We start from the raw sequence: 13,624 nt of genomic DNA, 5'->3' as shown, positions 1-13,624 counted from the left end.
TCTAAATATACTGAAAGCTTGTTCTTTTTAATGTGTTTATTCCAATATGTTTGTAGCTGCTCAGCTGATTTATATAGACACTGACTTGATGCTAATTTGCACAAGAATTCATGAAAAATGGAGGATGAGTTACAAGCAGAGATCATAGATCACCTGTGCAGCCTTTTATTAGGCGACTGTCTTCAATAAAACCATTGGAGACCGTGTACAAACTGATATATGGGCGTCATAACGTTTTATGAAACTGGAATCGGATTTAATGACGCTGGAAACTGTCTGACGTTACAACAGCTTGCTCTCATCTGCTCATCTCAAACGAGCCTTTTGTAGAATAGATTGGTTGCAAAAAGGGCCTGTCTTTTCATTTTGTCAGAGTTTGAAAGGAAACAAAGCTGAATTGAGAGTGCCTAATCTCAACCTCCAGATTCTGACCGTAAAAGGACTAAATGATGAATCCAGAACAAACTCAGCAGTTATATGAAACCAACAGGAGACAAAATGATCAGTTCAGGTCAGGAAATGCTTTGGCCAACACATTTTTAATACATTTTTCCTGTCTTGCTCATCCTCTACACCCAGGACGTAAAATAAACAAAAAAAAAAACAACCCCAAACAGTAAAATAACATATGATTAAAACAACTGCTGTTAAAAACATTTACATTTGTATGCTTCCTAGTAGTAGTGGCTGTTATTGGCTTGCCACTCGAGTCGTTGCCACCTTGAGCTCTTGACGTGGACATGCGCTGACTGAGAAGTTCACACCGATTAAAAGGAAAAGATTCCACGAGAATCAAGGCGAGGCTTCCCGAAAGTAGCTTAGCACCAAAATGTCGGCTGGATTTCTTCAGCAAATTACACCGCTTCAGTACTTTTAATATCAAAAGCAGGGTTTAATAACCGTAGGAGTCCTTTGCAGTCATTTTCCCCCTCCCAACCATAAAATCTGACAAGAATAGAGGCAGGCTTTGTTGCTGATTGAAACCATAAGTGCTTTTGGGAAACCAAGCCCAGAACAGATCAATCCGACATCTGTTAACATTTATATTATCTAACAGTATTGCATTACATCTTCAGATCACCTGTGATGTTTCATTTTTCGGTTACAGAGGAGACACAACACATGCTTTATCACTGGAGATGCAGGATACACACACACACACACGCACACGCACACACACAGACCGGAAAATGTCAAATATTTGACCAAGTCACATTGCTTCAGTGCTGCAACAATGGCTCTGTTCAGAAAAGAATAAAAACAATCCTCATACTTTGTGCTCGTCGTAGGACACAGAATCAATTCAGGGAAGGAGGTAGCTACATAAATGTTGATCTGGAGTGAGTAGATCTGACGCCGTCACACTCCTACGTGACGCAGCATAGTCCAGTCTATCGAAACACAACTCTAAACCGATTAATGCAGCCTGTGTGCGCAGTTCGCTTTTTAGGGGAAGTCCTGCCTTTTTGGGGACGGACTTGTGTATTTTAACGTGTAAGTGTGCTACCCAAAAGAAACCTATTTTGTGCTTAAGACTCCAACTGAACACTTTCTTGTTAAAGGTCGGGCATTTTGACATTTCTCTGCTGTTGTTTTGAAAGATGAAAACCTCCGTGAATGCGTTCTATTACCATCACACGTGTGTCATATGAAATTATTAGTTCCCTACAGGCCCAGATCTGCATTTCAAAAACAAAAACAAACAAAAAAAAAACCCTAACTCCAGCCTTGTTCATGTTGATTCTCTGCTCAGACTGAGAAAGCACTGGGATGGAGACCTACAAAAATAAGTATTTCTACATAAACATTTAAACGGGTCATTCGCTCATTTACGCCACTGAAAGGCGTCTAGTTTGAAGTTAGTCTTCCAAAGACTGATTCTCGTCAGCAGACAAATTAAAAGCAACTGTATTACTATACGCAGTAAAGTCAAAGCTGAACCCAGATCTGTCAACAGATGGAAAATGTTGACAGAAGACATTTCAAACATGCCGACTTAAGAGCTTGCACACACACAAACGTTGCATGCACATACACAGACAGGCGTAGCCCCGATGCAGGCGGGCACGCAGACGAACGTGGGAAAAGGCTGCTGCTGAGTAGACCCAAAACACATCTACTCTTACATTCAGCTCAGATTATCTGGAGTTTCCCTGTTATTAAAAAAAAAGGTTTGTTAGTATGAGCAGAATTCAACTGCTCAGCCACAGTTCGTTTTTTTTTTGACCTGCTTTGACAAACGTCCCCCCGAGATATTGAACAGAGTCTCCGTGATTCCTCAGCTCGCCTCACACAACAAAACTACAAAGCGCAGTTTCAACAAGTGACTGAAATCCTGCGAATCCTCTCGCTAAAGCCAAGACAAAAACTCCTACCGCACTATAATGCCAACCTTAAGAACACCGTCACAGATGGAAGAGTGCACTGAGTGTAACGACTGAAAATATTCCTAAGTGACAGTGAGTGACTAACAAACTCAGAAGTGACAGAGGTAAGTGGAACTAATGTTCAAAGAACTCGGACGACTAGTGCTAACTTTTACTGACCTTTACACAGAAATGACAAAAAAAAAAAAAAAAGGATGAAAGTTGAGTGTTAAAAACAAGAGCTGTGGAGAACCTGGCTGTTACAGTGACCGTAACGCTGAAGTGCTAAATGTCGGAGTAAAACCATAAACGGGGAAAGAAATAAAACAGAAAAAGAAACTCTGAAGCAGGAGCTCGACGAAAGCCACGCTACTCGACAGCTCAGCTAACTGTGACCCCGACGGATTCAGGAAGCGGCCTAGTTTTCGTCGTCTTCTTCGTCGTCGTCCTCGCTGATGAGGTATCCGCGGGCTCCGCTGTGGTGGGGGGGAGGCGAGGGGGGCGGGGAGGTCTTGGAGAAGAAGGGGAGGCGGAAGGTGGGAGAGGGGGAGCGCTCCTCGCGGGCCGGGCTGCTGTTGGGGCTCTGCCTGGGGCTGATGGCCTGCAGCATGCGGCCTTTCCCCTCCTTCAGCATGTGTTTCTGTGGAGGGAGACGAGAAGAGATCAGCTGACGACCAGCACAGATGGCAAAAAGTACTCACATTCTTTACTTAAGTAGAAGTACAGATAGTTGTGTAAAAATAGACTCTGGTCAAAGCAGAAGTTCTGACTCAACCCCTTTACTCAAGTAAAAGTAAAAAAGTACTGGTTCAGAAATTTACTTAAGTACAAAAGTAAAAATGAATTTTTAGCTTCGATGATACATGATGCCTCTTTTGAGAACCCTGCAAAATGACAAAAGTTTTAAGCACACAAAACAGGATTGTTTTCATCCTTTAAGGACCTGCACAGTGCTGGTACAGAGAAAAACATCACTGGACAGTTTCCCATTTCAGTAACATTATAAACCCTAAAAATTATAATCAACATGGAAACACTCATCTCTTCAAGACTGCCAACATCTTTTATTGAGCCTCAGCAGAAGCTGGATCTCAAAGTTCTCTGAATAGAAACGTGCCCTTTTGGGTCTGAAAATCAGTCCTGCAGTGCTAAAAAGCCTCTGGCAGGCAGCTGAGGCAGGCAGGGCTGTGCTGAGCTTCACGACCACGGAGGTTGAAACAAGTAACGAGCCAGTTTTGAGAATGTAAGGAGTAGAAAGTCCAGATATTTGTGTTCAAATGTAGGGAGTGAAAGTGAAAAGTCATCAGAAAAATTAATACTCAAGCAAAGTAGAGATACCTGCAAAATCTGCTGAAGTACAGTAACGAAGTATTTGTACTTTGTTACTTCCTACCTCTGACGACCAGACCAGTTAAACAGAGAAGAATGAGACACGAGCAGGAAACTGGCGGAGACATTTAAAAGCGTGACTCACTGTGACTGTTTAACCTGTCTACTTACAGAGTTAACTCATTAAAACGCATGAGTCATATTTAACCACAAATATGAACAAGTGATGAGTGAGACGGTTTGTTTGTGGGCTGAGCTCTACATAAATTTTGATTTTTATTAGTGCTTCATCTAATTTACTGCAAAACCAATATTTCTATTTGACCAAACCGTTTACTTAAATAACACAAATAACCCTAACACCGCACTATTCGCTTACAGTCAGAACAAACTGGAATAAATTACCCCTTAATGTTTGACAAATAAAAAAAGAAATTATTCCTTAAAAAGAATATGAAGAAGCATTTATTTGCACGCAGATAACAGACTGGACATACCCACTTCAAACTGTAGGGAGCTGCTTAGAAGTTTTTTTCCATATATATATATATATAAATGTATTTGATGTAATTTTATGTATAATAATGTGATTATAATTCGCCGAGGAATGCGTTATTTATTGTACGTCAACAATAAACCCCAGGAAGATCAGCTGATTGTGATGTTTTCCTCACAAGCAGTCACTATCTGCCATTTTTTTTAAAACTTAAAAACATGAAACTAGCTTGAGAGGCAATGTGTCATTTACCGACATTGTGGGTTCTTGGTTTTGTAGCTGTCCTCGATTTAAGTGACATACATGCAGTTGAAGTTGCGTAATAATACAAACAACTCCTTTGCTCAGTTTCAGACAATCCCTGCTCTTTACAGCATTATCGTGCTAGATGATTGAGCGAGTTTACACCAGAGGGTCAGTTTACTACCGAGGCTATGAAAACAGGAAGCTCACTCGTGTTTTTCATGAGTTTTTTCCCCAGTTTGGGCTTTCAGAGTAACAAGATGTTGGTATTTATTGGGGCGAGGAGATGCTTTTCGGTTGATTTGTGTGCACTTGTTTTTGGATCTTGACCCACACGAGGGACAAACACATTCTGATGTCTCCTCCTTTATTCTGTCTCTTCTAAGTTCCAACATTAAAGAACAATGCTAAATGACTAGAATTAACTTTTATGTATCTTTTGCCAATTTCTAACGTCCGCACAGCTAAAACTAAAATCACATGAAATATGAAGAAAACTTATTTTTTGAGCTGAAAGCTTGCTTTTAAACATGCTCAGCAGTAATTTGAGTAAATTAGTATGTAACACGCACAAAGCAGTTTTATTGTACTTGTCAATATTTGGCTTTTATCTGTGTTTTGTTCCTGTACAGTGATAACTCTGGTAACGGCATGTCCCACATGTGCAGAAAGCCTTCGTTCCAGCTGCAACATGTCACCCAGACCGTAAACTTTTTTAAACAAATACAGGTTACTAATCAAGCGTATCTATTAAAAAAAAATGACTCAAGTCCACCTAAACCAGCTTCCTCACCAGAGCTCCCTCGGGGCCGAACATCTGCAAGAAGTTTCCGATGAACTCCCTGGACTTCTCCTCCCATTTCTGGATGAGGTCGATGCTCTTCTCCTCCACCTTCTGGACAAACTCCTTGCTCTTCTCCTCGACGTCACGCACCTTCCTCTTCACCTTGTCCACACGCTCCTGCAGGTGGTACTTCTTCTCCTGATAGGAGGCAGCAAAGGAGACATATTGGAAATATGAGACGGGAGGTCTGTAACTGCCACATATTAGGAGAGTTTTTCCACTGTGTGTGGGACTATTACTGACAGGGATACAGGAGAGAAACCAAACTTCAAACCGCCATCATTCAGAAAGATACTGTTAAAGTACTAAGAGATGAACACAAAGAGGATTTGCAAACTTTCTTGTCTGAAGCACCGTTCATATGCTGAGGATTGGAAAGCAGCTCAGAACTACCCTTTGCTCTGAGCCTGCAGTGGAAACGTATGTCATCACAATCTGGCACAGTGTGGTGCCGCTAAAGGCCGGCCACCTGGACACCATAAACTCAGTTTTTAACACTCTGTCAAACCAAAGTTTCTCACATTGATGAAGCTGACGTTAAGTTCCTTGGCTGTGTACCCTCTCTGCAGGTTGCGTCTGACGTAGACATCATAGTCGCGTACAATGCGGGTGATGATGTCAGAGGTGGAGATGCCCTCCGTCCGCTGGGTGGGAGCAAACATACCTAAAAAAAAATAAGGCAGAATAGTTTGCACAAAAAAGACTTAAAAAGGTCAGAGTACACATGAGTAGTTTGGTGCAACGCTCCTGACACTGATAGTCAAGTAGCTACAGGTTTCGTGAAACAAATAAAACATCTGCTCTTTTCAATGCAACAGCACTGTTTGATCCTATTAGTCAATGTCACAGAACGTGGAGAACCTGTCACACTAGGTGAGAAAAGGCGAATTCTGACATGCAAGTCTTTTAATTGGAACATTACGTACTGTCCTTGATGCTGTGTCAATTGTCAACCCCCATTTCTACCACTACTACTGATGCCCTCATTTGTAACGTTAGCGGTCTGAATTCTGAACATGTATTCACCACTTTGAGATGACAAGCAATTAGCAACAAGTGTCAAGGGAAAATTACTAAAAAAGGAACTAATTACTTCGATTTCTGGATTGAACCCAATTGCTTCCTTGTTCAGCTGGTGCATTTTTCTCATCCTATGCAGCAGGGACTCACAAAGAGTGTATTATTCAGAATCTAGTTCCTGATAACAAATGCAGCTCAGTTAAGACTCATTATAAATAGCATTTTTGACGGAAACCAGTTATACCCTCAAGTCTTCAGTGTGTGCATAAATAGAAAACATGTTCTTGATAATCATCAAAAAAAAAAAAGAATTCTAACGAAACTTATTCTTATTTCGAATTCAAGTTTGCTACACCTTTCCACATCAGCACCGGCAGCTGTAGTAAATACAATGTGGTATCTTGTATTTAATGGCGTATCACACTAACAAACTCGGCTACTTTTGCACTCACCAGCTTCTTTAATGTGCTTGTACACGTCATCGCTGCCCGCTGAGGAGTATGGGATGTCGTCATGAGCCACAAAGTCAATCTAGAGAGGTCATTACAACATAGATCAATATAGTAGATTCAGATCTACAAATTGTACGAAACAAAATTATACTAAAAAAAAAAAACAGCAGGGAGAAGGTTACACAGGATCGGGGATGGTGGCTGGCCAATCTGTTCCTCTTTTGCTCAATAAATCTATCTACAGCTCTCAAGATTTCAGTGAATGAACAGACAGGGTATCTGTAATCACGTCTTTCAACTCTGTGTTTCTCTTTTTCATTCACTCACGCGATGTCTTGCAAGGAACTCTGGCGTTAACGTCCAAGGGGCGTTCCGCACCACCTCATCCACGTAGCGGCAATGTCTGATAGCGTCGTATCGCTCGTCCTCGTTCATCACTGTGAAGCCCTTGTATTTGTGGGTCAGGTCATCGCTGCACACTGTGAACGGAAACAAATATATACAGAAAGAATTATTATGGAAATTGCCAGTAACATAGAACTTTTAGGACTGGAGGCTTTGAAGCTGAGTTACACAAAAAGGAAAGCAGTGAGGACTGAGAAAAAACTTCACTATGTCAGCTGAGGGAATTACTGCGACCACAGGAAGTAAGCATTTTACTGCACTGCAATGAAAAAGATGCACTGTTTGCTCTTCTCATTTTTGTAAGAGAGACAGTCAAGAGCATAATGTAATGGACATACATAATGCATGATGACACTTTCGGGTTGAACATCCAGCAGTTAAAAGCTGGAGTGCGGGACTTACATGTAAATGAACATCTGTTACATTCAATCCCTTGTTAAATGAATTCACAAAATGCTGATTAGGCCAATCAGCAGCATGGTAATCTCCCTGTATTCCGCAGTGTACCACCATTTTAAATCAGGTTTCTTTGGTGGCATTCCTGCGCAGGCACACCATAATCGACACATTTTAGCAGCAATGACTGGTTTTCCAGAGCTGAAAAAAATAGATTGTAGCATAGACAAAGTAGGCTATATCTGGATCTACGAAGTGTCCAAGTTTGCGATGCTCCAGATAAAAAACAAACTTGGTGTTCAGGGGAGGATTACAAGCATACATCATAAGCACATCTTGACAGTGTTTGTGTAATGACGCCTACTGCCAGATGAGGGAGACAACAGTTCCATACCGCTGGTTAGACAACATCCCACAGCTGAGCCAACACGGACACTCACAGACTCACACTTACCTCCAACAATGAGGTGTGTATTTGGGAAGAGACATTTAGCCTGCATGAGAGCTCTGGCGTGACCTGAGTGGAAAACATCAAAGATGCCATCTGCATAGACCCGCACTGGTCTGTCAGCTGGATGGAGACACACGAGATAAGACATGCAGAGATTAAAGACTTGGTCTGTAGGGAGTCAATCTAATATTGTGCTTGTTTGTGCATTAATGTACTCAAGACTAAGATAAGAAAGAAGAAAATAAAGGAGAATGTGTAAGAGATACAAGGAGGGGAGAGTAATAAGTAAGTGGAGAAATTAGAGACACAAACAAACTGTCAAATAAAGACACATCTGCTGAGAGATTAAAAGATTGAGACTCACGTGGTGTGCCCCTCTTGGCCTCATCCATGCTGACTCTCTCATAGGGTTTACCATCGGCTGGCACCAGCTCATCTGCGAAAGGTGCAGGGTGCTTCAATCCCTGAAGACCCGAGCCATTAGAGGATATCAGTGATGGAATAAGTTTTCTTCTAATTCACACAAACATGATTGCTGTGCACTATAATGACTCATTTCTTTTTTTTAGCTAGATAAAGTGACATCATACTGTACTTCTCTAATTTTGTAACCGTCGTTCCTGGACTCTGCAGAATAAACTGATGTGGAAATAAAGGGTTCTGCTCTTGCTGGTGAAAAGAGGACATTTTTAAGCACGGTACTCATCAGCTAAAATCAGAAATATTTTGAAGCTGCATTGTTTAGTGTTCTTTATTTTGCACAGGTGTGAGACTTCTACAGAATACAACAAAGAAATTTAACCTACATATAGTCCAACACAACTATTTTTTTAGATCTCTGCAGAAAACGTAGGTTTAAAAACTACAACGCTATCAGGATGTCATGGACACACGCACATATATACACAATCAAACTGGCACATGCACAGTACCTGCAGAAACTGCTGAATAAACACGCTGTCCAATCACAGCCAAAGCACACAGCTGACTCACCACTGTGCATCTGGGGATTTTCCCAAGTCTCTCTCCGTCCTCAGTCTCCCCATTGGAGCCCTCTCTTCTTCTCTTCCTGGACAGCAGCAGCCCGCTGGAGCTTTGGGCCTCCATCTGGGTCAAAGGTCAAGAAGAGAAATGCAATTTAAACACACCAGGCTTCACATAGACTGCTTTGCTGTGTCCTAGTAGCAATAAAAGAAAGCTACACACAGATGTATACACTCAGATTTACACTATGCCTTTTGCCCACATTCTGTACATGAACTCTTTTGTTACATAATGACAGCGTACACACAAAATGTCCTTTACAGACAAACTGTAAATCGAGACACCTCGGGGGATGTGGCAGATGACATGTGCTGAGTCAACCCTGACCCAGTAACAGAGGACACTGAATAGCTCTCACTTGGCTTCCAAATAAAGGTCAACGGAAAATTATGCAAGCACCACCTGTTCCAACATAAAACTCTTTTGTTCCCAGAAATACAGAAAATGAACCCTTAATTAACCCAGCATTCACTTCTGATGTCTGAGCTCAAGTTAACATCACATTTAGCAACGTAACATCCAGCCCAGTTTCACCAGAGTCAGCAGGTCACCACAAGTGGGTGTGCTTTCATACCAGCTGCTGATCGACTTCAGCTGACTTTATTATGCACATAACAGCCAGCTGGATGTCTATCCACAACCTGACTGCACAACTTGTAATTAGAGGAAACTATACGGCAAACAAAAACCTGTTTTGCAAAAGGTGGAAAGTTGTATTGATAGGATTTCAGCCAACTCAACATCCAGCTATCATAATACAGGACTACAAATAACTAATTATGCTGGTGACAGTTCAGTCTGCTGATTGTTTTCACAACTGATGTCTGAATTGTTTCACTTGCAAAACATTAAAAAAAAACTGCAAAAGAAAAACGATGCTCATCATAAATTCCCAAAGCCAAGGGCAAGTATTCAGGTTGCTTCTTTTGTTAAACCAACAATCCCCAGCGTTCTATCTGCGGAGAGGAATTTTTGCCCCCTCCAAACAGTTTTTAGCCAGCAGCAAAGGAAAATCACCAGGGCCAAAATGATAAGCGCTGAGTGGAATATAAAAGTCTATAAAAGAATAAAGAAGAAGCCATAAAGGAATATAAAAGAAGCAATAAGTGATTTCATGTATTAAAGTCTAACAGACATTTTTGTTGATCAGATGGTGAGAAAAAAACAGAAATGCTAAGATTACTGTAAGATAAGGTAACACAGACTCTATTTCTTTACTGTATATGAACCGATGTCTAAACCAGGAAAAACCTTCAACCCAAACCTAAAGACAAGCTGAAGCTATCAACTGTTCAAAACATTGCCTTTAAAAATTACACAAATGACTAAGCAATGATGAAATAAATGTCTGCAGAGAAACTTCCCGAAGCAATCACACATGGGAGAGTCTAAGCTCAGTTAGCAGAGTCTTGGTGGAGTCTATAACTGTCCTGTGTATCCTGGTAGAACAGGACTGGCCTAAGATAGTCTATTACTTTTGAGATAAACTCCAAGACACCTTCAAAGGTGCCAACCACAAGAACGATGTGACATCCACCCTTTTTGTCAGACTACAGCGAAACAAAAGGAACCAGCACTGATGTCTGATTACAAGGGCTCCTGTGTTATGGGTTAACGCTCTGCCCCATTCCACACATTCCATTACGCCACCCAAAATTAAATCACATCTCATTAAAGGGAGGGGTCATTATTTTGAAATGTCGAGCTTGGTCACTTCTTTAACCTGCGATTAAGTCAGAACAACCTTTGGCTGGACTTGTGCTGCTATATTAGTTGTGAAAATGGGACTCAGCACAATGGGTGAAGGACGTGGCAGAACACGTTCCTGGTGGCGACAGCTACCTGATCCAACACTGGGCACTTGCACAAGCGGCCCCCTGCCTCTTTCTCTTGGCAGCAGCTGAGCACTGAGAAGCCCTGCAGGGCTCACACACACACACACACACACACACACACACACACACTGACAGAGTAGATTTACATAAACACCACATGTAATCATTACTGAAGCCGGCTGCTACAATAACTAAGCGACAAAAGGACAGCGCCAGGTCTTGTTTGACCAGACGCTGTGCAAACCAGGTTCACAATATTTCATTTATTAAGGCAATGCCCCTCAGATAATCCACTCTAGAGAACTTTTGATGAGTCAGACTTAAAAATGCTGCCAGTATTTAGGGCTGATTTTATCTACAATCATTTTAAAAGTTAAAAAAAAAATACAATAATAAACCTAAAAGTAAAAAATGGCCACCACATTTTCCCATAGACAACAAACAGTACAAAATCTAAATATCTAACAGTAAATCCTTACAACTGAGACTGAGAATGTATGGCATTTTGCTCGATAAATGTGTCAAATGATTAATTAAATGTTAAAATAATTAATTTTTCATGGATCAGGGCTGCACCTAACATTTACATTCCTTGTTGATGAGTCAGTCAATTATTTTCTTGATTAACTGATTCAATATTTGGTACAAGTTAAGCTGGAATTACTTAATTTTGACTTTTTTTGTTGAAAAATTACCCAAAATTATGAATAGGGTATTCCAACAGTTGGCAGTGAATTTATAGTTGATTAATCCTTGCAGCTCATCTACTGACTGATCTGTTAATAGACTCATTGTTTAAGCTCTGAGAATACTTAAATTGGCCACGGCGATCCAAAGAGAGGTCACTGTTGTCTGTGCTTATAGTAAAGTTAATTTACAGGATTTAAAAGTCCATTTAGTTAGTGGGCCACCGGGTTCCTGTCCCGGCCCGCTACGGGTTCCCGGACCACACTTTAAGAACAACAAGCTTCAAGTGCATTTCACACAATGTTCCCAATGGCTGCTTCCTTGTCTATTTCAAAATGACACTTATAACGTTACAGAAACAGACAAAGGCATGCTAAAAGTTAACTTTAGTTAGCACAGTCACCCTGTAGTCATGACAGAAGGGAAACCAGGGACCAGAACAGCTGACAGTAATTGTACTGGTGACACTGGTGGTGCAACTCAGCCGTAGACACCCCGGCTAACTGGACGTTCTCTCCTTCGGACAGAAATCCTTAAAATCAATACGCTGACACCGCCGGGCCTTGCCGTTTGCTAACTTTAGACAGCTGCTTTAAGTTTCTGCCTACTTACCGTTCACTCTTTTGTCCGGAATGCTGCTTTGAAGGAGTGGGCGGCTTCCTCCCCTCGCACTGCCAGCAGCCTTGCCAGCTAACTGCAAGAAAGCTAGCTAACGCCGCTAGCTACCGTCGAACGCTAGCTAGCAGGCTAGCTGTCAACTTGTTAGCTAACTTTAGCCGTTAGCTCGCCGGTTAGCCGACACCGCTAGCAACAGTTTAGCACGAACTATCCCGCGCGTCTGACTCGGTGTGTCGCTGAAGGAAAGCTGCAACGACCAGAAGGACAGACAAATTATCAGCAGTGACAGCTTGTACTACAGCGCTGACAGGTCAACAACACAGGAACTACAAAACTTCGATATCCTTAAAGGAACTGACATAACGAGTCACACATTTCCGGGCTGATGACGTGCTGCCACCTGGTGGACACACTCCTCATGATGCGTCCTTCATTTGACAGTTTTCCACAGAGGGTAAAATATGATAAGCCACACCTCACATAGGAACTGTAGAAACCCCCTGTGTAGCTTAAGGATTTAAAATGTCAGCTGTATTTTGGTTCACAGAACCATGATTACATCAGGGAGACGGTGTCCCCTGAGGTTCACTCTGAGGTTCAGCTTATCCTTTATTATAGTATTTATACACTGTGTCTATAAGTGGGGAACATGAACGTATGTACTTGTTTTGTAAACTAAAGTGATGTCAATGCAACATGAAACAACTGTATTTATGGATTTTTTTCAGTGACTTTTGTAAGACTTCATATTAAACTGTACTATTATATCTGAGCACAGTTTTTTTAACACTTTTTTTTTTTTTAGAGAAATCTTTGTCTTTATTTTCAGCCAAAGCAAGCTTCAGTTTGCTCTCTATGTGATGACTTACAGAATACGAAAACAAAATATAACTTATGCGACCCCAGTATAAGTCCATACATAAATACAGATAATCAGATATGTCCCGTATGTACACACTCTTATACCACACATTCCCATGCAGATGCACTCAAACGCACAGACCAACTCTTCACTCTTTGCCTCAAGGCGACTCTGCCCAAAAAAAACGAGCAACCAATGCTTTGTCTGTGAGATAAAGAGGAAGACAAAAAGAGGGAGAGCAGAGGAGGGAAAGGGAGGAAGAGAGAGATTAAGAGAGAGACAGAGCGAGAGGCCGAGAGAGAGGGAAGTGCATGCGGCAAAACAGAGAAGGACAGACCGAAGTCATTCAAGCTTTTCTTCCCCCCGAATAATCCCAGTTTTGTCCAAATATAGTTGGAGTTTTTTTTTTCTCCCAAAGACATGTTTCCATCTTTCTCTTTGTGTCTTCAGTCTCTGTTGTCCTTCCTTACTCTGGTCTGGTTTTGTCTGTGTCAGCCAGTAAGAGGCAATATATTGCAACAAATGGAAACATCAGAGGTGTGTAGAGTGATGAGAAAACTGTAATGTTGAAGGCTG

At 41.5% G+C, this 13,624-nt stretch overlaps 1 protein-coding gene across 1 annotated transcript; it reads right to left on the bottom strand.

Annotated features, from left to right (window-relative positions):
* Positions 1-520: 520 nt before the first annotated feature.
* Positions 521-12,503, bottom strand: pcyt1aa (phosphate cytidylyltransferase 1A, choline a). The gene is made up of 9 exons (XM_008294561.1): positions 12,181-12,503; positions 8,996-9,109; positions 8,367-8,466; positions 8,006-8,122; positions 7,078-7,229; positions 6,751-6,829; positions 5,800-5,942; positions 5,228-5,416; positions 521-3,006 (listed from the first exon to the last, which is right to left on the bottom strand). The coding sequence occupies exons 2-9, from the start codon at positions 9,107-9,109 to the stop codon at positions 2,785-2,787; spliced, it is 1,116 nt and encodes a 371-aa protein (XP_008292783.1). The 5' UTR covers positions 12,181-12,503; the 3' UTR covers positions 521-2,784.
* Positions 12,504-13,624: the final 1,121 nt, after the last annotated feature.

Source organism: Stegastes partitus, unplaced genomic scaffold (genome assembly GCF_000690725.1).
Source record: "Stegastes partitus isolate 25-593 unplaced genomic scaffold, Stegastes_partitus-1.0.2 Scaffold973, whole genome shotgun sequence".
Lineage (NCBI taxonomy): Eukaryota > Metazoa > Chordata > Actinopteri > Pomacentridae > Stegastes > Stegastes partitus.
Note: the sequence above shows the minus strand (reverse complement) of the source record. Positions and strands in the feature narration are given on the sequence as shown.